The 23,187-nt window shown below is 43.8% G+C and overlaps 1 protein-coding gene across 3 annotated transcripts; it reads right to left on the reverse strand.

Moving 5' to 3' along the window:
• Positions 1 to 416: 416 nt before the first annotated feature.
• On the reverse strand, positions 417 to 22,329 carry LOC117397304 (roundabout homolog 1-like). Of its 3 annotated transcripts, none has more exons than XM_059010185.1 (19): positions 21,979 to 22,329; positions 13,044 to 13,367; positions 11,815 to 11,972; positions 11,471 to 11,591; positions 11,215 to 11,353; positions 10,972 to 11,099; positions 10,707 to 10,822; positions 10,364 to 10,583; positions 9,990 to 10,111; positions 9,376 to 9,547; positions 8,975 to 9,172; positions 8,375 to 8,417; positions 7,611 to 7,726; positions 6,851 to 7,162; positions 6,563 to 6,670; positions 6,002 to 6,146; positions 5,499 to 5,732; positions 4,796 to 5,160; positions 417 to 1,311 (listed from the first exon to the last, which is right to left on the reverse strand). In XM_059010185.1, the coding sequence occupies exons 1-19, from the start codon at positions 22,169 to 22,171 to the stop codon at positions 1,064 to 1,066; spliced, it is 3,462 nt and encodes a 1,153-aa protein (XP_058866168.1). In that variant the 5' UTR covers positions 22,172 to 22,329; the 3' UTR covers positions 417 to 1,063. The 3 variants fall into 3 exon arrangements, with proteins under 3 accessions (XP_058866168.1, XP_058866167.1, XP_034768909.2); XM_059010184.1 differs by having other exon boundaries at positions 4,796 to 5,163; XM_034913018.2 differs by lacking the exon at positions 21,979 to 22,329 and adding an exon at positions 16,598 to 16,946 and having other exon boundaries at positions 4,796 to 5,163.
• Between the last annotated feature and the right edge of the window lie 858 nt (positions 22,330 to 23,187).

The following is a 23,187-nucleotide window of genomic DNA, read 5'->3' on the forward strand; positions in this document are numbered from 1 at the left end:
GCACCCTCTGTATTACATAAATTAAAATGAAAGAGCTTCCCTGAACCCTTCAGAAGGAGATTGGAGGGAGTCTGATGGAATTATTTTTGTCGCACTGAAGACTAAACTCCTTTATTGAGAATACATGAGAACATAAATTCCTACATATATTTCTACACTGCCTCAGACTGGGACCTGGGAGTCCCGTGAGGTTCCATTGTCAGCTATGTTAACATACAGTGCTACAGCGGACTGAAAGGGTTCAAGCTTAGCAGTGTTCATTGTCCCACTAAATACAACAAAGTTATAAATAAAGTAACAGTAAAACCGAGCTATTTCCAATCGGTGCAACGGACTGCACTACAGTAAACACACCGCCATTGGTTCCAGTTTGCATCAATTGTCAGTTAACATCATACAGGACGCAGACCAGCCAGTGAAATCTAAAGATATCTTTTATTTACATCAATAAGGCCACAAGAGAAAGGGTTAGTCGATTCACAGCTGAATGCAGAATATCAATTTAGTACAAACCTTAAAAAAAAAACTAAACACAATGTATGTACAAAAATAATTATAATATCACTATAGCTGTAAAGCATTTAGCCAATCCATCTTAAAAAAAATCCAGTTTTAAAACCCAGATTAGTCATTATCTAGTGACGTAGTAACACTCCTTGTTCAATAAAACCAGTTTTACAAATTCAAAACATATTTTACTACTACAGTAGCAGCCTCTCTTTATGTAAACATATTTCCTGAAGACAGACTATGCCAGGTATTACACTTTTTTTCAAAATATATATTTTTTCATCATATTTTTCCTATTACATTTTGTTTTGCTCCTGGGGTAAAAACAAAACAACAACAAAAAAAACCCCTATATTAAAACAATAGTTTCAGCATCTTCTTCCTAACAAAAAAAAATAACAAATCTAACAAAAAACACATTCCTTAGACAGCAAACGAACGAGATGGCTCAGAGAGGCTGACAGAATCGGACAGGAAACTGTTCAATCGTTTTCTCGATGGGGAGTGTGTTGCTGGCTGGGCGGTATGAGGTATCTGTAATGAAGTGTAATCTTCAGTGTTGATGAGAGGCAGGTGTGGTGGGAGGGTCCAGAGAGCATCTGTTATCCAGCTCCCTCTCATCCTGCTTTCCCTCCCCTTGTGGCTCCGTGGCTCCTGCCCTCCGAGACAGGGAATATCGCGCCTCCATCTCCTCCACCCAAGCTGTGTTCCAGTCCCACACCGGGAGCGACTCCAGCCCCCCAAGAAAAGGCTCCCGCGCTGGGTAGAGACCACTCAGAGGGGAGGCTGGGGGTGAGAAGTCTGGAAGGGACAAGGGCAGAAAAGGAAATACAGTTGTTTAAATTCATATCCCCTTCAGTCACTGCATGCATAAATGTTTCCAATCTTGGGGACTGAAGTTAGAACCACTTCCCTAGAGATTCCCCAGCATTAAAATGCAGCTGCTGCTGCTAAAGAGATGTTATCTACACAGCAGTCACCTTTTCTGCACCTCTGTCTTTTACCCTAGAGTGCCTACAGTAAGGTCCAGTGCATATGAAAAACGCATTCAGGCAAGAAATACTGATTGTGCTGACTCGCAGTTTATCTGCTGAGGACCCCCTGCCCCCCACCCCCCTTCCCCACCTCCCCTCCCCCTGCCTGAATGAATGAAGATGCAGCAGGAGATAGCGTCTGACCCCAATCAGATTGCACATCCACTGCAGGTCACAATCACAGACCACACAAGCACTTAATGCACACCACAAACTGGAAAGCAGATTGTCGCTTCGAGCTGCAGCATGACAGTGTGTGTGTGTGTGTGTGTGTGTGCGGGTTAGACAGCACTGCATCCTTGTGTCGTGCCTTTCCAACACATCCCTTGGCAATTCATTGTATTAGAAGGTAAGCAAACCGCTCAGTGATCTGAAGCAAGTTTTAGCAAAACTGCAATTCAATAAACATTCCATTCAATGCCATAAGCAAGAGATATCAGGAATGGAAATAAGACTCCTATTGCACAGCAATTTGTCCCATTCCAGTTTTTACTACAAGCTTGATCCGCCACAGTGTAGAGGTAACAAGCTCAGGTGCCTTATTAAACTCAGTAAAACCAGGAATGGATCAAACTGCTATGCAATGGGTGTTTTATTTTCATCCCTGAATATGGGGATAGCTTGAGGCTTCATACAAGAAAGCGAGCTGATGATGGGTCGACATTAACTTAGCTGGAAGCGAGTAGTTAAAGTGTAGTTTTCCTTATGAACAGACAGATGGTGCGTCTCACAAATCTGAGAATCTCTGTTTTCACGTGGGACCCTCCTGCTGCGAGGATCAAAGGTTTAGCTCAGAAAAGTTGAAAAGTTCAGTTTCTGGGTTATTAAACTCAACACTTGATGAAATCATGGAAGGGCTAACTTGGAAACTGAACTATGAATGGAAGGATTATCTTTGGGATGTTTTAAATCCCCCTTTTACCAATTGTTTGGATTTCTGTAGCTTGTTTAGCTCGAGTTGCTTTTATAGTGCCTGTCATCGCTTGCCCTGCTTGCTGTTTTAGTCTTTATCTTCGCTTCCGCATGTCTGGTCACATACGAATAAGGCTGACATTCTTTTTCGAATTGTTTCCTCCATTTGACTAGACGCCTTTATTATGTAGGAGGAAAACTGGTGAACAAGATAACTATCTTGAATCTTCTGCAATGAAGACCTTTCAGATTGCATTTGGGTATCATCCGATAACCTGGTGATTTTATACAGATTTTACAAATATTTAAACTCAAAAAAGACGCAAAGGGTACACTGGAGACCTTATGTTTAGATCTAATGCGCAACACATTATGGGTGGAGCCTCTTGAATTCCCCACCTTTATCTGAATTATTCATGACCTGTTCTGTACAGCCAATCACAGCAGGGCAGAATGTCGGGCACGGTGATACACACTGTCTAAGAGAGATATCACTGTAGCCCCCACATGCATACACTCTGTGGACAGTTTTAAGGTCAGTGACAGAAATCTTCCCCAAGCCCGACTCTAGTACATACATAGGGATTTGGCTGTTAATGCCTGCATGGACTGCCCTATATTAAATTGTACCAAATGGGATATTAAAAGTGGAATGAAATTGGATTATTAATGTGGCTGAAGCCAGAACACAGCTGGGGGAACAGAACAGCTCTGTGGGGACTAGAACCAAAAAATAAATAAAATAAATCAAAAATAAAAAGGATAAATCGGATCCTTGGAGAGGCGAGAGCGGAGAGTGGGACTGGATTGCTGCCTGATATCAGAGACAGTATCGGAGTTCTGTGAACACCCTCCAATATATACATCAAGCAATAAAGAAAACGAGTTTGCATCCTGGGACAAGTTTTACAACCACAAATTGTTGCTCGGCCCTTTTTTGTTTCGATTTGCTGAGTTGGAGGAATGGACCCCTCTCTTGATGATGGGGATATGGAAGGCATACTCTTACTGGGATATGGAAGGCATACTCTTACTGGGATATGGAAGGCATACTCTTACTGGGATATGGAAGGCATTCTCTTACTGGGATATGGAAGGCATACTCTTACTGGGATATGGAAGGCATACTCTTACTGGGATATGGAAGGCATACTCTTACTGGGATATGGAAGGCATACTCTTACTGGGATATGGAAGGCATACTCTTACTGGGATATGGAAGGCATACTCTTACTGGGATATGGAAGGCATACTCTTACTGGGATATGGAAGGCATACTCTTACTGGGATATGGAAGGCATACTCTTACTGGGATATGGAAGGCATACTCTTACTGGGATATGGAAGGCATACTCTTACTGGGATATGGAAGGCATTCTCTTACTGGGATATGGAAGGCATACTCTTACTGGGATATGGAAGGCATACTCTTACTGGGATATGGAAGGCATTCTCTTACTGGGATATGGAAGGCATACTCTTACTGGGATATGGAAGGCATACTCTTACTGGGATATGGAAGGCATACTCTTACTGGGATATGGAAGGCATACTCTTACTGGGATATGGAAGGCATACTCTTACTGGGATATGGAAGGCATACTCTTACTGGGATATGGAAGGCATACTCTTACTGGGATATGGAAGGCATACTCTTAGGCTGTGCATGAATAAAACAAGCAGCTTCATCTGCCTTTCAATGCACGAACCAAGGCAGCAGAACAGTCATTATATACAATTACTCAGAAATGTAACTGCGTTCACAGTCTACACAAACACAGTCAATTCAAAAGAATAGTAAAAACAAAGCAAAGTCTGGGAATGAAGTAAGAAGTGCTGTCGTTCTTCATCGTATCGAATCACAGGCACATGTACCGATCAAGGAGCTCCACCTAGTGGCACTGACTGGAACTGTTATCCAATATGAGGATGTCTGTTTGGCTATTTCTGTATTGCCTTTTTTCTCTTTTATTGCCTTTTTTCATTGCCTGAGGGGATGTATAACCTTCAAATAGGGAATTAACCATATCGTGTTGTTAATCAGATAACATCACAGTTTCATCTGTACCTCTATTTGCCACAACATCTAGTAAACCGTGCCAAGAATCAGGGATAAACACCAGCCCATTTGTTATGAAATCACACATTTTTTTGAGGGTGAAGGACTGCATTAATGTTAAACTCCAGGTGCTTCTTGTTTATTATTGAGGTGCTGCAATTGAAACTGAGTTTTGTTTCACCCATTCTTCTGTCATGTTCTTGTTGTGTTTTCTTTCGTTTTTCCAGTATATCTTCACACAAAGATATTGCAGCTCTTCCTATATGCATTCCCCTCCTACCTGAGAAGGCTCCTCCCCCCAGTGTTTCCGCGGCGACGGCGAGCACTCTGGCGAAGTTGGCGTCGTTCATGAAGGATCCGTCGGAGGAGCTGATCAGGCTGGCGCGGGCGCTGGGGGCGTTCCCCTCCGAGATAGAGCCCCAGCCGTTCCACAGAGAGCCCTCCCATTCGCTGCAGCAGGACGAGGGGGTGGGGCAGCGACGGGGGGTGCCCCCACGTGGGCGGAGCTGCCGTGACCCCGGCACGTCCAGGTCGTCAGCAAGGTCTTCCGCGTCCAGGTCAGAGGGCATCGGCCCGCAGATGTATCCAAAAGTGGGGGTCGGGGAGAATGGGTGTGGCAGAGAGGGAGGACTGTCCGACAGAACACTGCTGAGAAACACCAGGGAGAGTGGGAGCGAAGGAGAGAGGGAGAGAGGGAGGTCACAATCAGATACAACCATGGGCCAATCATTCTCCTTATAGACAGCATTAAAGAATCGAGAACCAAAGCGAATACTATTAAACCAAATAGTTTTCCCCTTTAAGAGTTATAATACTACGTAGCTCCTAAATACTGGTAGGTACTGTGTGGACTACATCAAAATACCACTGAACAGAATAAGAAAAGACAATTAATGAAGTCATGATAGTTTTCTGTTGCGCATCCTTAGTACAGTTCCAGAGTGCAGTATGCGTCAGCGTGGGTTCATGGGGAGAGCTCCTACCTGCAGTCCTCAGCTTCATGCCTCAGCTCCAGGTACTGCTCCACCTCTTGAGCAGTCAGGGGGCCGTCGTTCTGCTCATCGAGGGAGAGGGAGAAGGACGCAGTGGAGAACCGGCTGTAAGACAGGGTGAGGTATGAGGGGTCATCCCTGGCAGGGATCTCCTGGGGTCCTGGACCAGCTCCCCCCAACAGCACAGAGCCTCCTTCCACAGTCAGCTTAGTGGACCTGCTGGAGCTATGGGGAGAGCAAACAGCTGGGGGTTACATTGGATTCCCCACAACCACACTGCCTTCCAGTTTCTCAGCTCTAATGATAAGGACACGCTACCTCCCAGTCCTTCAGCTCTAACCACTAGACCACACTGCCTCCCAGTCCCTCATCTCTAACCACTAGATCACACTGCCTCCCAGCCCCTCATCTTTAACTACAAGGAAACAGTCCCAGTCCCTGAGTTCCAGCACCCTGCCCGGGTTCCTATACGAGAGAGAGACAGCTTCACTCACTCCTCCTCGGAGCTCAGGCTCTGGGTGTCGTCCTCGAGCTCAGGGAAAGGGGGCGGGGCCGGCGGCACATCAATCATCCGCAGAGAAGCAGAGTAGTGCAGGATCTTGGGTGAGCCGGCTGACTTCGAACCCACAGGAAAACCACCTAACAGGAATAAAAAAATAAAAAAATAAAAATGTACAACCTTGTAAAAACAAATTGCTTTTTACTACATATTAAACAATTGAACTGAATTGCTGTTGTAATGTAAATCATTTTATTCAGCGAAACAAGAAGCTTCATTTTTAAAATGTGCATGTATTAAAACAAAAAGTACTTTACCACCACCTTGTGGCTACAATGTCTAATTACAGCGACTGTGCATCCTTCCATCCCATTAATTTGTTTGGTATGAGGCTGGGTAAATAATTCTGGACAACTGTATTGGCAAAGCATAGTAAATGCACACTGAAACTTATAAAAGTGTGTCTCTATTTACATGTGGTCTTTCAGTCCATGTGGTTTATTAAACACGGGATGATGCATATAGTATAGACAGGTGGCTCATCAGAAGACCTTACCTTTAGCGATGTGGCACACCCTGGCAACGTTGGCTCTGGGGGCACTCTTCAGCAGCTCAGAACATTGCCACGTTGGCACCAAGGGAGCGCTGTTCACAGCATGCAGCTCTGGTGACCCAGAAGCAAAACACAGTGAGTCTCTTGCACTGGAACAAACAGTTGCTGATAAAGACTGACACAAAAACTCTGTGTTCTCTTAATATTAAATGAGGTTCAGTTTGAGAGCCAGTGTGTTGCAGGTCAAGACAACTCGAAATACAAAAGTGGGCAGACCATAATTCTCCTCACCTCTTTTGTAGTTTTTCTCCCATGATTCCTTGAGCACGCCCATGTTGGGCTGGGCAGGCAGTGCCTGTTTCCACGGTAACCTCTGCCCCTCCGCGTCGGTGCTGCTTTTAAAGACAGGCTGAGAGAAGCGGGTAGCATCGGGAGTCTTGACACCGGGATGCGGGACCTTCGGGCTGCGGGTCGGGCTGCTAAAGGTCCTCAGTCCCACCCCTGAGAGATCCACGTAAAAGGTACCGTAGAGACCGCAGTTATCAGGCACAATGGGGACGGCTGTGTCTGGAGGGCAGGGGTCCTTCTCGTTCTTCGGCAAAGCTGCAGGCAGGAGCAAAGCAAAGACGGGTTACCAGACAATAAAATTACAGTCATCACAACGGCAAAACACGATCTCAAGCCTCTTCATTTATTTAATTTGCAGGTGCTTGACAACAAGAGGAATAGCAGAATAGCTCTTGTGACATTAAAGTCATAATATTTTGGTGCTTGATTAATACTAACGGGTGTGCAGAACATCTTTAATCTTGGTTAACTGGGCATCCTGTGCGTTATTCAATATCCCTTTTAAACAAAGTGCTATTACATATTGTTGGTACATGTTGTCACTGCATGCAAAGTAAAAATGGCACTTAAAGAACTAATCAATATCAAGGTTTTACATGACGTATTACATATGTTTTTGTGCAGAAGTTTAAATCAGTAGTTCTCTTTGGTTAGGCTGTGCTAAGCTAGATCACTAGATCACCAGATCACTCGATCCACTCACTGGTCTTCCTGAAGCCAGGGTTCTCCTTGCTCTGGGCCCACAGTCCAGGATAGCGCTCGCTGCAGGGGGCTGACTTCCAGGCGCTGGAGCTCCAAGGGGAGTCAGGAGCTGCCATCCTGCACAGGAGAGGAGCGTGTTACACACCCTGCAAACACTCTGCCTCACAGCTTCACTGAGAGCGCTACACTCACCGTGCAAACACTCTGCCTCACAGCTTCACTGAGAGCGCTACACTCACCCTGCAAACACTCTGCCTCACAGCTTCACTGAGAGCGCTACACTCACCCTGCAAACACTCTGCCTCACAGCTTCATTAAGAGCGCTACACTCATCCTGCAAACACTCTGCCTCACAGCTTCATTGAGAGCGCTACACTCACCGTGCAAACACTCTGCCTCACAGCTTCACTGAGAGCGCTACACTCATCCTGCAAACACTCTGCCTCACAGCTTCACTGAGAGCGCTACACTCACCCTGCAAACACTCTGTCTCACAGCTTCACTGAGAGCGCTACACTCACCCTGCAAACACTCTGCCTCACAGCTTCATTGAGAGCGCTACTCACCCTGCAAACACTCTGCTTCACAGCTTCATTGAGAGCGCTACACTCACCCTGCAAACACTCTGCCTCACAGCTTCATTGAGAGCGTTACACTTACCCTGCAAACACTCTCTATGAATTCTGTGAAATACTCCAACACCACCCCATCCCAGCCCAGTGTACCCCCAAAAGACTGTGTTTGGGCTGTATGCCCCTCCATTACCTGTGTTTGATAATGAGGTCTTCACTTGCCATTCTGTACAAGCCTGGGGACAGAGAAGCAGGATTAAGAAAGAAAGTCGCTGCATGTTATGTGTTTGCATGTCATACTGTGCATACTGTACAGTGGACTGAGAGCTTAAACGCTTCCCTTGTTTTTCTCAAATCATCAAAAAACATGGGAGGGGAAATCCTCTTGTCCTGGATTGGTTGTGTTAAATATGATAATTTAGCAGACTGGCTTGTCACCTAATGAACTAGATCTTAATTAATTCATTCGCATGTACACATACCAGGGATCACCCATTAGGTCAGCTTCAATTTACCATTCATTCATTTTGTAGGAAAGGTTTCAGAGACAGTCAATTCTAAGTCTGGTTTATTGGAGCAAACAGCGATTACAGATAAGTAAGAAACAATCTAAGATTCTCTCTCAGATATCTGTGAGTGAGATGACTAAGGACAGCACCCCAACAGGCTACTTGCAAATTTTGCTCAATGCTTTCAAAACAAGCCTCTATTTATATTGACATCACGGTTGCCAGGGTAACGTCCTTGCTCCACGCAGAATGGGCGGGGCCTGATCGTTAAGAACATTGCTTACTTGCTGAGGTGTGGTGGGCGTGTTTGACCCGGGCTTGCCGGCCGTGTCGTCGGTACAGACACACCGCCGAGACCATGAGAGCCAGCCACAAGAGGGCGCCAGCGCTGCCGATAAACACAGGGCCCCGCAGAACCCTCAGAACCTGATCCAGGGGGCCCGCGTCGAGGGGTGGGGGGGCAGCAGCCTCCATGGTGGGCTCTGGAGAGGGGACAGGACTGAGTCACTGAAACACACTGCAGAGTGCAAGCTCATATCTGATATTAATATTTGGACACACACACAAAGACATTAGCTATAACTTGGTCAAGTAGAAAAATGCTTTCATCAAGAACACATTAGCCGGCAGGCTGGTCCGTTTGTCATGATTTCTCAAACAATGTAATTAACTAGCGGACACTGACCCATGAAGAGGAGGTGGGGCTCGCTCAGCTGCCCCACTCCAGCTCCGTTGACGGCTGCCACACTGATCCAGTACTGTGTGTCAGGGTCCAATGCTGTGATCTCCAGGCTGTGAGTCCCGCTGTCCACTGTCCAGTTAGAGGACAGCTGGCCCCCCGAACGCACACACCACACCTGAAACACATTGCAGCATAGCCATCCCTTCACTTTCAAATCCCTGACACAATGACAGCATTGCAGGGAAGACAAATCCTATTGCATTGCAGTTTCACACATTCCAGGTTTTACTATGAGCTTGATTAGAAACTGTGTATAGGTAACAAGCGGAGGTGCGTCTTATTAAACTCATAGTAAAACCAGTAATGGATCAAACTGCTTTGCAATGGGAGTCTTATTGCCATCCCTGCATTACACCACATGGAGCCACTGAATCAGATTGTCCCAATTCTGTCCACTGCTGTCAGTGTAAATGTTATTTGTGTATTACTGACATTATTGGAGTTTTTTTTCCTTCCTGTATGTATCTACGTTATTCTGGTGGAACAAATAAAATGGGTTTTATTATAAAACCAATTTTAAAATATTTTCATCAACTACCTCTAGGGGTCGCTGTTACCTGGTAACTCCGAATGATTCCATTGTGCGCCTCATGAGGGGGAGGTTCCCAGCTCACCAGGACTGTACCATTATTCTCTGCGGACATCGTCACTTCCACACCCAGTGGCGGAGCGCTGGGGACTGACAAATTACAAAAACATGTCATTATTTACATTTGTTTTACAGGTGTTTGGTTCAATTCAGAGTTCTTATAAAATTTGAAAAACCATTCAGAGCTTTTAATTTATTTATTTTTTTAGATTATGAGCCCACAGGAGCACAAAGGCAAATGCAGAACTCACAGTGTGAGAGGGATTCTCCCCGCACTCCCTGCACTCCACTCAGCAGATCTTTTTAAATCTCCCTGGCTGGGTACTGACCCCGGTTACTCACCTTGCTCTGGGATGCGCAGGTGTTTGGTGTTGCTCTCCCGCCCGTAAAGACCTCCCACGAACGGGCGCACCTTGAACTCGTACTTGTACCCCCTCTTCAGCGGGCCAATCACAGCGCTACGCTGCACAGGAAACTTCCTCTCTGTCCAATCAGAGCTAGCGGGCATGAGGGAGCGGCACAGCACCTCAAAGCCAGACAGGTGGTGGGGCTCTGACTGCACCTGCGGGGGAGAGAGAACTGCTTAGAAGCTTCAGGACAACACGAGAGAGCTGATTGGTTATACAGATCAGTGACACTCAAGGGGCGGAGAGAAAACTACAGATAGACAGACAGAATGGCTTACTTTCCACAGTATGTGGGCTGCGTTGGATAGGAGAGGATGCACAGTGACGTTCTCCAGGTGGATGCGCAGCATGGACAGCTCTTTGTGCAGGTCCCTCTGCCCTGTATCCAAGGCCTCTGAAAGAGACAAAGCCCCAGTCACAAAAAAAGGCAGAGGCACCTACTGGAGCTTGGACTTCACGGCTACGAAGGCCAATGGGACTCAACATGACTTAAGAAGGGGGTGAGGGCGTATTACTGTGCATCTGGCACTGCAGGCCTCTTACCCTGAACAGCGAGGGAGGCACTCACAGAGGTGGAGCCCACTTGATTGGTAGCTGTACAGGTGTAGCGCCCAGAGTCCGGGGCTGTGATGTAGTGTATCCGCAGGGTCTGATCTGGATTCACTTCGTACCTGCACAGGAAACAACCGATTCATACAAAACACAGGTGACAAAATGCTTAATACCATAGCTCAGGATTAAGAGTACTGGGTTTGTCTCTCCCCATTTCCCCCAGGTTTCTCTTACCTCCCAGAGGGTAGCTGTCCCTGCTCCTTGCTCCAGCGCACAGCAGGCATGGGGTCCCCTTTTGCCTCACACCTAAACTGCACCGAGCCGCCAACCTTCACCGTGGCATCACTTGGCTTCCGGGCGAACACTGGTTTCTCTGCGATGGACAGTAGAGAAAAAATATATATAAGAGCATCAACAACAAAACATTCCCTTTGTTGTACTCTAAGCCCCCTAGTAATAATAATGTTGAAATGCTTCCTGCTCAGCTTACCCAGCACAGACAGATGCCCCGCCCTGCTCTCTCTCTCTCCTACTATATTCCACGCCAAGCAGACATAGACTCCAGAGTCATTCTTCTGGGCGTTTGCAATAACGAGCCTCCCGTTCAGGATCTGAAATAAAGACCAAATCCATCAGATACTTCTTGGTTGGGTATTCGAATCTTTACAGCAGTCAAAAGGCACTGATAGGTTTTGACTTTGTTGTCTCCGGGGACATTACATGCAGCAAAAAAAAAAAGAACAGATGAATCATTGCAAACAGGAATAGGAGCCTCTGGTGCCACTGATAATAAAGAACCGAGCTGCGGTCCCCTGCCGTGCCCCTTCCACTCACATTGTAGCGCTCCTGGGTTCTGTTGATGAGCGCCCCGTCTTTCTTCCAGGTGATGTTGGGCTCGGGGTGCCCTTTGGGCGGGGTGCAGTTCATGACGGCAGGCTCCCCCACAGCCACCTCAACATCGCTGGGCTGAGCACGGAACTCCTCCCTCAGAGCTGCAAGGCAAACATCGCAGAGTCAGGGGATGCTGGAGTCAGAGGGAAACGCTTAAAAAAAAAAACCTGTGAACAACCTTGATAATCTTGGATAGATGTTTGAGGAATTGTAGTCCAATGGTTTTCATTCTGTTTGCAATAGTGTCAAAGTTTCCCCCTCCTGTTACAAAAGCTACCAAGAAAAGCACAGTTATTTAAACTGGCAAACTGAATTGGTTCTAGTTATTCTTGTAAAAATATCACATCTTGTTTATCTGGTCTGCCCAGTCCTACCTGTTTTGAGTCATTTTTTTCCAACAGCGATGTTTGTGAGAGAGTTCCACCACAGGGCAAGATTAGTCCATGGACCATTTACTACCCCCCCACCCCAAAAAACAACACCACTTCTAATGCAGTCCAATTCTCTGAAACAACAGTTAAATAAATTAGCCCTTATTAAAACTAATTAAGGCAATGAGCTCTGGAATTCATCATGCAGTGGACACAGGAGGGGAACTGGTTTCTTTTCTAAACGGTTTGTGATCACAGATGGTAATTACTGTGTGTTTGCTCTGTGCAGGATCACAAACATGTGCATCCAGAGGGTGTGGCTCCTCGCACAGCATAGCGTCTGACTCCTTTAGACTGGTTTGCTGGGTCAGTGCTTCTTTGTCTCTGATATAAGCCAGCTATCTTCTTTTAATGCAGCCACTGACATGTATCTGAAATGCACGTCATCCATGTTTACATCTCCACTCTAAGACTGTCTGCGATTTAAAGGAGAGCAACCCGCGGTTTGAAAATCCATTTTCTTACCTCCAATTAGCACAATGAATTTCAGCACTTTTAAATCACCCTTCTATTAAAAATATCTTGGTTATTTCACTTGTATTTTATAACTGCTGCAGATGCTGCTGCTACCTAATCACTTCATGTGCCACAGCTCAAACAAACATATCCTGAATTAACTTTCTCAGCACAATAAAAGAGGAAGCACTTACAATGCTAACAAAGCCAACGAGGGTTTTAAAGCATGTTTAGGCTCAGATCAAGGCTGCAGTAGCCGGTGCCAGCTCTGCCCTCCCCTGTTACCTGCGATGTAGAGTGTGGCGTTGCTGGTGGCTTTGCCCAGGCTGTTGCGGGCGATGCAGGTGTAGACGCCCTCGTCGGAATGGCCCCGTCTCCCGGGTACCACGCGCAGGAAGAAGAGGTTGCCGTCGGGAAGCACGATTGCCGATGACTGGCCCCCAGCCCTGTTCGTCTCCAGCGGTGCCCCATTGCGATGCCACTCTATAACTGGGGGCGGGTTCCCCTCTGCACGGCAGGACAGCGAGGCTGGGCTGTCAGCCTTCACCACGAGATCAGAGGGGTGGTGCACAATGCGAGGGGGAGACTCATCCAAACGCAGCCAGGAGCCTGGGGCAGGGAGGGGGACAGGCTTAGGAGAGACACCTACACATAAAGACACTATGGAGCACAAGTACTAAGCTTCTGCACCACTGTAAAAGGGCCACTGTTATTATTATTATTATAGGAAACAAACTGGTAATGTTGCAAACAATACATTATTATTATTATTTATTTCTTATCAGACGCCCTTATCCAGGGTGACTTACAATTGGTACAAGATATCACATTATATCACATTATACAGATATCTCATTATTTATTTATTTTTTTATACAATTACCCATTTATACAGTTGGGTTTTTACTGGAGCAATTTAGGTAAAGTACCTTGCTCAAGGGTACAGCAGCAGTGTCCCCCATCCTGGGATTGAACCCCCGACCCTCCGGTCAAGAGTCCAGAGCCCTAACCACTACTCCACACTGCTGCCCACATACAGAAATTGTTACATGATTTATGCTTGTTTTTTTGCAGCTTTCTGTTTTATTACAACAGCGTAATCTTGAAATTTCTGATATTATTGCTGAGATGTCTCAAACCTATATGCAACTGCGGTCTTATTTTAAATGCTTGACCAGTCTGCGTTTGAATTGAGAAGTACACATGCAGTTTCCTCTCTCCTGTGCTGTGGACTGTTGTGATAGAAATATATTTCACTCTGCAGGAAATCCTTTTATAACTCCCGTGAGGGTTTAGCTCTCTTGAATTACTGGGTTATTGAGCCACCCTTCAACAGTGTAAAGTCCTGTCCCTCAAGGACCACCAGAGGTCCCTGCAACAGCTCCTGTTTTTATTAGATTTCAAAAATAAATAAATAAATAAACAGATTAATCACTCAACCCCCTGCTAGTGTGCCTGAGAACCTGCTGACCCTGCCTTCCCTCTCCCCCAACAATAACAGGATGGTTTCAACCAAGATAGAAAACAGGAGGAAGAATAAACGGAAAGACAAACAGACAACAGGGACAGCAGGACATCCTTGGAAAATGAGATCCTGAATCTCATTTTCAGCAGTGGGGCAGCAGTGTGGAGTAGTGGTTAGGGCTCTGGACTCTGGCTCGGGCTCTGGACTCTTGACTAGACGGTTGTGGGTTCAATCCCCAGTAGGGGTCACTGCTGTTGTACCCTTGAGCAAGGTACTTTACCTAGATTGCTCCAGTAAAAACCCAACTGTATAAATGGGGAATTGTATGTAAAAATAATGTGATATCTGTATAATGTGAAATAATGTGATATCTTGTAACAATTGTAAGTCGCCCTGGATAAGGGCGTCTGCTAAGAAATAAATGATAATAATAATAATAATAATCTCAATGGATCTGCTCCTCTCCTGATCAATGCATAGTTCAAGTTTATGTCTAGCTTGTTTGAGCACAGGGAGGCTGTTAAGCACGTATGACTCTAAACGCATCCTTGAGCCAAGAAGAAAAGTGTCTGCGGTCTGAATGAAAGATATTGGATCGCTTTCACTACACACAACGTTAATCAAATGAAATGTAGGGCAACTGATGTTTTTAAAAGCTGCCAGATACACCCTTAAATAAGCTACAGCTGAACATTCTCAAAGTAACTCACAATAATATGCATTCTCCTATCTTAAGCAGTTCCACATATGTCCTATTCATCAGACTCAACTCGGATTCGATTGTTTTGGCTACGTGCATCAGTGGAAGGGGGGAGGTTGTACTTCCTGAGCATACCGGGTTTGGAGCCAGAACAAGCTCTTTCCTACTGAACAAAGGCTGCTTTCCACAAACACAATCACAAACCAACAGGAAATCCGTCACCTGCACTGTAGGCGGCGGGAGCGACCCTGCTATTACTGGAACCGGGACAATGTTCTTATTGTCTGCCCTGTCAAAACATGTCCATCACACGTGTGACCAGAAACAATGACCCAGGCACTGATGTGACGTGGTCATCGTGGAACGCAGTTCATCGAGGGGTTCTGGCGCCCACGTTTTCTCAAAGTGGAAGAAGAAGAAAAGTAACCGACGAACTGAAAACTCACTCATTTAATCACTGAATTAATTATTACTTATTTGAAATCTGCATTGCTGCCACTGAGCACTCGAGCTTGAACTGCGTTATATTAGCTGGCTCTCAGTTCATCAGATGAGTTAAATTCCCAATCACGACTTCATATATGAAGGGAAATGTATCAGAGTCTTCATGTGGCTCTCAGCTCCCTTAAGAGCTGTATTGCTGGCTCTCAGATTGCTAACCATGAGTTATTTGCACTGGATTGCACTGGTTGACTCTGTCAGTCTATGCTTGCATTAAATGTCCTGGCTTGGACATCTACGGTGTGGTTATCAGCAGGCTACAGAATTCTCTATGCCCAATATTGAGTCATTTATACGGAAATTGCAGGCTATTCTTCATGATAGCTGTTAATCTCACATTCCCATATGCTCTGACAAGGCTGACTTCCCCTGAACACTAAATTACCCTCAACCTTTGGGAATTTGGAGAATGATTCCTGTTTACCCTCAAATAAGTTAAAGTACAACACGCTCCTGCAACATGTCACTTTTTATTGTTGAACAAGGACAGGATATGAATCACTTACACATGTTTTTGAGATATATGCACCAACATTGTTTTCCAACATTTAAACAAGTAAATTAATTGAATTGTGATAGCCAGTACCTATTCCATTGTGGGACATTATGAACATTATTAAATACAGTACAGTATCAGATAGTATCACTATCAGCAAACATGAAAATACCAGATTGAATATTAACAAATAATTATTGTATCAGTTAAATAATCTAATAAATTAACTTTTTTTCAGAGTTAGAGACAAAAACACTGCTGTTGAAACGTTCTTAAAAGATTTTCACACACAACATCACAAAGTTGACCCATATGGTCCATTGCATTACTTCGAACATCAACCGCCTCTGAAACAATGCTCGGTCTATCCCAGAACAGATTGGATGTAATAAACGGGTTAAATTATAAAATTGTATCGCAATCTGCAACATTTACAGTGATATAGATCATCAAAGGGATCTACAGTAAAAACTAAATCTTCCAGTTAAGTTCGCATTACAACACAGTAAAACTAACTTTGCCATAAAGCAAACCCAGAATCTAAAAAGCGTTTAGAGAATAACGTGTTATATATAGCACCAGAATTAAAAATACAACATTTAAAAAAAATAATAATAGTAAAAAAAAATGTAATTAAATATTTTTTATCAAATCAGTAGGTTAACTACTTTCCTTACCTTCAGGAGTCAGAAGAATGTGCCACAGCATGCAGAACCGCAGTACCCAAAACCCAAGCATTCTGTATACTTCAGATCTTCACAGTAAATCAAAGGTGTTTATTAACTTAATGATACTTCTGTCAATGTGCTTCTATCTGCTATCATTCTCCGCTTTCCGTATCAACCCAGGCAACATTCCATTGCTGCTGGAATCAACGCAGTGGACGCGAGGCAGCAGGTCGATGCGAGAGGAAACTACACCTCATTATAACTGCCATCCACTATTCCTTTGGTTTGTGTGAAAGTTGGTTCTGTTTTTTTTTTTAATATATAATTATTGTGCAGCGTTTTTTTCCACCTTTTTCTTCTAAAGTTTAGCTTATATGTCCCCTCCCATTTCAGCCCCTCCCCGAAAGATTTAGCGTTTTCTTTCTGTAATATATTGAGCGCTGAGTCCTGACACTTGAGGAGGTAGAATACGTGACGCCCCCCCCTTCTCCTTGCCTCTCCCCCGTGAAGTCAGAAACGCGGCTATGTTTTTTTTTTTTTTTTAATGCCCCATCATTCACACAGTCCGGAATTCGCCAAACAAGCTAAATTACTCCTTGTCCTGTCCCATTCACAACATCCGGTTACAGACACAAAGTATTCTTTACTAAGCTTTTGACCCGGTACGATTGTTTTTCATAAATAAATAAATAATCTCAAGAAATTAGCCTCTGCGCTGTATTGCAACATTGATAAAGTGCTAATAATAAAGTTTGGCATTGTAACATTGGTGCTAAAAACTGGACACAAACTGCAGTACCCTTACATACAAATGTAACCATTTCTTTTGCGTTCATTGTAAATGTCTTTACTGGTATGTACCACTGGTTAATGGTCGCATTGAAACGTTGCGTGTGATCTCTTTTCTTCAAATGAATACATAGTCGAGCTAAAAGCATCACCCTCTACCCCAAGGCCACACGGTGGGTTAGTTGCTGAGCTGACTTGTCGTTCATTTGCCCATTTTAAAAACTTTTTTTCCCTTCACATTTTGACCCCGTGCCCTTCATCTAGTTCTGAGACAGAAGGACTATACTTCCACATACCCAAAGGCTACTGCAGTCCGACTGAGTGGCTTCTATTCATATATAACGAATGGCTTAAATAATGAATTATTATTTCATTAATGAATCATTAAAAAACACAAAAAATGTAATTTTTGAAGTCGCTAGGGAACGTTACAGCAAGAGGCAGCTCATTCATAAGTTTAAGCACTACATCGTCAATTCAACTAATTCTGGCAGACAAACGTTTTTGATTCAAATCAGGCAGCGCAGTGTTTGTAAATTGCAGTGTAAAAACTTAAATATGAGGATGCCATTTCCCCCCATCTAAAACAATGGACAGTTTTCAATGAGAAATGTGAATTACTCTAAGTGTCCCAAATGATTTTATTTGTCAGCTGTTTCCAATATTTCATGCGTGAAAGGGTTAATCAATGATGCAGTTTACATTTATGTTTTTGGTGTGTGGCTGCATGGAAAAATCCATAATGAACAAGACAGTCATGGAAAAGGTTGGGATCCACTGCAGTAGGAAGCATGGGCAAGCAGTTTGTACACAATACAGACCACCTGTTACCTTACCCCTCATTCAAAATGACATGACAACTGAGGATCACTGATGGACTTTTTTTATTCTAAAAGTAATTGCTTTTCAATGGCTTAAGAACAACTGATCAGGATTGTTACGATTTAGTTTTCCGTATTGATTTATTTATTGATTTATTTCCAAAATACCAGAGAGCAAGCAAACTGCATTTTTGACATTTTGGTTCTTATTGCAGAAGCAGTTCTTAGCCAGCCCCCATCCCCCCCGTCCGGTTCTAATCTGGACAAAAGGTGGCCTTGCTTGTCCGAATGTAACAGATACAGTACACAGTGCAAGGCAATTTGCATAGACAGAAAGAGATCAGAGGAACAGAGAAATGAGTGGACGCTGGGGGGTGCATCCTAATTATCCCGCCGCCTGTGCAAACACAGTTGGCTGAGAGAAAAAAAGCCCAAATTCCAGTAGTTCATTTTGTTTAAATGGACACAGAAATAAAGTGTTGTTTAGTGAACTGTCCATTGTGCCCCTCAGAAAGAGCCAGCCCCTATGACAGATGTTAATACTGATCCAACAACTCGGAGAGAGCACTTCTACACTGCCAGCTTCCACCGGCCAACAAAGGCAAGTCAGAGGCGTTGAAGGAAGATCCCCCCCCCGACTCTGAGACACTGCAGAGGAAAAAGAGGGGGTCATTTCAATTTAAAATCAGGCCTGGGGGAAGGGGGCTGACCCGTTCATTTGAGGACAGTGAGATAAAGAGTTTGAAAGCGTGCATGTGTTAGGGTGCCATGAGAGAAAATGTGTGCAGAAATTCATTTGGTTCAAATGATTCTGCAGCTAAAGTGGCACTGTAAAGTAACAATACAGCTCCTGATTAAGGTGTTATTGGTTACCTATGTAGCTGCCCGTTAGCAATTTTTTTTATTATAAATAAAATACAATGGTTAATAGAAATGTACTTTGACTTTTATGTCAGTTATGATGCCATCAGTGCACCTATCTGTTCCATTGAGAGATCAGGGCTTTTATTTAATTCACCCCCATTTTAAAAAGGAACAAAATGTATTCTTCCCAATTCCCAAGAAACCAAACAATGTGAGGATACTGAGGGGGTTTGCCAAAACAGAAGGGAATCTGTGGCACCTTAATGTAAAGAATAAGATGAAGGCACAAGTCCTACTGTTATCCGGATAGGGTCTTCTGGGCTCAGGGTCAGGGTTAGGGGTTAAGGTCCTATTTAAGGGTTTAGGGTTGGGGGCTTAGGCCAGGGTTCAACAAGGCAACAATTGGTTAGTTCTTTATTTTCATCAAACAAACCTCCAACAGTCAAATAAAACATATCTGATGAATCTCCTTCAATGGCACTATATGTTAAATGCAAACAAACCCCTCAGATTGTTCTGCATTTCATTTAGGCACCATCTTTAAATAGAAAAAGCACACAACTACTTTCCCTAGTGCTTAAATAAATGCAGACAACACCAAAAAAAAACCGTTTCCATTAAAAAAAAAAAATCCATAACTATAAAACACTCAAAAGTACTATATTTTTAATGCTAAAAGAAACTAAATACATTTAATGACAAATCTTTTGACTAAAAGTTGTCTTTCTGAACATTTAAAAACATACCATTACTTATACATTATTAGAGCCTAGCAGTAACTGTTCTATCTTCACGGCCTTGTTTTGCTGCGCACATACAAGCTGTGGTCACTTGGGTTGGAAATACTCAGTTCTTGGTGGGACTCTCCTTGTGCACTGATTTGCTCAATACAGCTTCCTCACTACATGCATACGTGGGTTGCGTTCAGGTGGGTACTGCCTGACACCTTCTGGGTGTCACAATCCTATTGATATTACTATATTGGTTAAGTCTTTTCCGAGCGCAGGTAGACCGATCATTAGCCGTCAGGGATATAAACGGACTCATTGCTTAGACAGTCATGAGGCACATTGCATGCTCGCTGTCTAACCATGAGCGTTTGGGTTATGGCCATTAAAGTGGGTGCCCGTGCCACCAGCTCATACCTCATGCATCCGAATGAAATGTGCTTTTAACACGCTTTCATCTTGTGCCATACTTTCCACCATACTTTCCAGCCCACCGTATGACAGCAAAGCATTTTCTTTTTAAACCAGAAAGGTTAGCATTGAGAGCTCTACCAAAAGTTATGAAAAACAACCAATTTCTCCAAATTAATCCCTCATATAAGAAATGTAATAATAAAGTACGGTACATGATACATTATGTTAATGTTGCTAAATGTATCACGCTCTCTGAATAAGCAAACTCTACAGATTACTACTGAAGATAAAAATTACTGTAAAACATGTACGTATTGTATTTATATGTCCAACCATGAGGGCTGTTTAATACTACTACAGTACAAGTAGTTTTGTGCTATAATGAGTAAGTATTCAACTCAGCACCCATAAGGAAACATGGCAGAGTCCTAAGATGCTTCCACCAGTTCAGTACTCTACAATGGTTCCCAACCCTGGTCCTGGGGACCCACTGTGTCTGCTGGTTTTCATACCAGCTGAGCTCCTTAATAGACCCTTAATATAACTGATAATTTGCTTAATTAAACCTTTTTCATTGTTTTCAGCTGTTAAACAGTTGCTGATTTCCAGTTAGCTATAACATTTTATAAACAGATGATCTGTTCATTTCAGGGTCTGGTTAAGTAACAGTTGGATTGAAAACCAGCAGACACAGGGGGTCCCCAGGACCAGGGTTGAAAACCACTGCTCGAAGTGGCAGTCTAAAAGTTAATTCTAGGGGTTGTTTAAATTTCAGAGTAACTAGATTTCAAGTCAGTTAGGTTTCCTTGTCTCAATTTCAGGCAACTGTTTAAACAGTCTCAGCAAACTGTTTTAAACACACAATGATCCAGCAGCACGCTCTCTGCTAGATTCCTAGTCAAGAACAGAAATAAAATCCAGTGAATCCTCAGTGCAAGTAAAACCAATGTTACCTGTATGACATTTCAATTGTACACCGCAGTTCAGCCACTGTGCATGGGCCGTATTTTCAATGAACTCCTATTTTTTAAAGAGTTAAAACACCTGTTCATTTTACATAACTAGACACAAACAATTAAGTTATATTGCAGCTACACTTTTTTTCTCCTTTCAAAAAAATAGGGGTTAATTAAAGAATGGAGAAAATGCTTTGGAAATATGGACATATGCATTTGAAAAACTCTTGTTCTGTTTGTACCCTTAAAATAATTGTATTCCTCTCAGAAAATCTGCCTTTGCTTCAAAATAGGGCCCTAAGCGTCATACTGTTCACCAGTCTTGTCACCTGCGGACGGTAGACAAGGCGTCTGTGGTTAATGCTGGAGCACCCATGGATGAACTAGAAATAACATAGTTTAATGCTCTCCCTCAAGTTCTACTAAATGTCTCCGAAGTCCAGCATTACCAGTCTTCTTCAGTTAGGTAAGCACTAACAGGTCTCTCTTCTCTTCGGCCGTTATCAGAGGATATACAAACCATCAGTTTTAAATAATGTAGTCTGTCCTCTCTGTGAACATGCTTGCTAAGATATCTAAAATAAATGTTAAAAGTCATTTCAGGCAACAAAAGAGGTATTTAATTCTACTAGATCCACTGCTCTTGTCCGAGTATCCTGTCAACTTCTTATTGTAACAAACCCTCATTCCTGGCGACTTTTTATCAAACTTTATGACCAAGGGTCATCAGACTGATGCGAACACACTGCAATTTCATTTTAATATTTGAAATGTCTCGCAATTCTTCTTTTGGTCCTCATGCCAGGAATGGTACTCACCCTTCTTCCCATGGGCCCGGTGCCTCAGGTGGGGGAAACGGGGTGGGCGCTGCCCAGTGTGTTCCCTACCCGGGCCCCTGGAGTCCCTGGACGGTGCCAGTTCTGGCGAGCAGGTGCACTGACAGTGACACTGTCTGGATCCATCTGCCCAGGTGCAAAACCACAAAGCGAAAAGAAGCAACACCCTATGCATCGTTAGCTGTCTCTCTGGCTCACTGTAAGATATAGGGGCTCAACAGAATTCCATGCACTCTCATCGTCCCAGTCTTTGAATCTTAAGAACCAGCACTGAGCCCATCCACTCTGTCTCTGACAGCCTCCGTCCCTGCCTGGGCTAAATTATTTGGAGATTGTTATAAAGCATGTTTTTTTTTATTCTTCGTCTGCTTTTGTATTCTACCTCCCTCTCTCACTCTCTGCCTCGCTCCCTCTCTCCCTCCCTCCCTCCCTCCCTCTCTCTTTTTTCTTTTCGAAGTTAGGAAACAATGATTGAAAAACAAGTTTCAGACACCATGCTGTGAGCGGAGCTCAGTGAAGGAGACCAAGGGTCCTGTCTTCTCCAATAACATCTGTGTCATTCATTCTACATGGGGGGAAAGAAAATAAGATTGTCGCCAGGAATGCATATCGTCATTGTTTTCGCTTCGGATCTTTCATTAATTATTTGTTTAATTCATTAATTTTTTTTATTTGGTTGCTGGCACAAAGCCATTACAGTTTATGTTGCTTGAGCTACAAAAACTGTGAATAAAATAAAAAGAAAGTATTTTATAAATCAATTTTTACAATTTATCAAGGCCTGTGTCTCCACTAGAAACAGGGGAGTGTGAGTGAAGGCCTACCCCCCCCCCCCCCCCCTCCCCGCTCCCCCTTTCCTCAGCTAAAGACGGGTTCCCTCACAAAAGGACATCAGGGCTTTAGAAAAGGCATGTTTTCAAACAAAATTGACCGTCCCTGATAGATTTAACTGCTTGTCGGCCATGGTCTTTGTCGGTGGGCCTCCGGCTTTTGAGAAAATGAAAAACAATAAAAAAAAGGAAATAAAAGGAAGAAAGAAAGAGACGTGAAACGGGATTGAAAGAAACAAAAATGAGACTGAAACATTTTCATTTGTCAGAGTGGAGACAGTACATTTTAAACGGTGACAATTACAATTATTAGAGCCCTGCATTTCAATTATTTGATGTCAAAACCGCAGTTCCACTCAAC

Source organism: Acipenser ruthenus, chromosome 40, assembly GCF_902713425.1.
Source record: "Acipenser ruthenus chromosome 40, fAciRut3.2 maternal haplotype, whole genome shotgun sequence".
Taxonomy (NCBI): Eukaryota; Metazoa; Chordata; class Actinopteri; order Acipenseriformes; family Acipenseridae; genus Acipenser; species Acipenser ruthenus.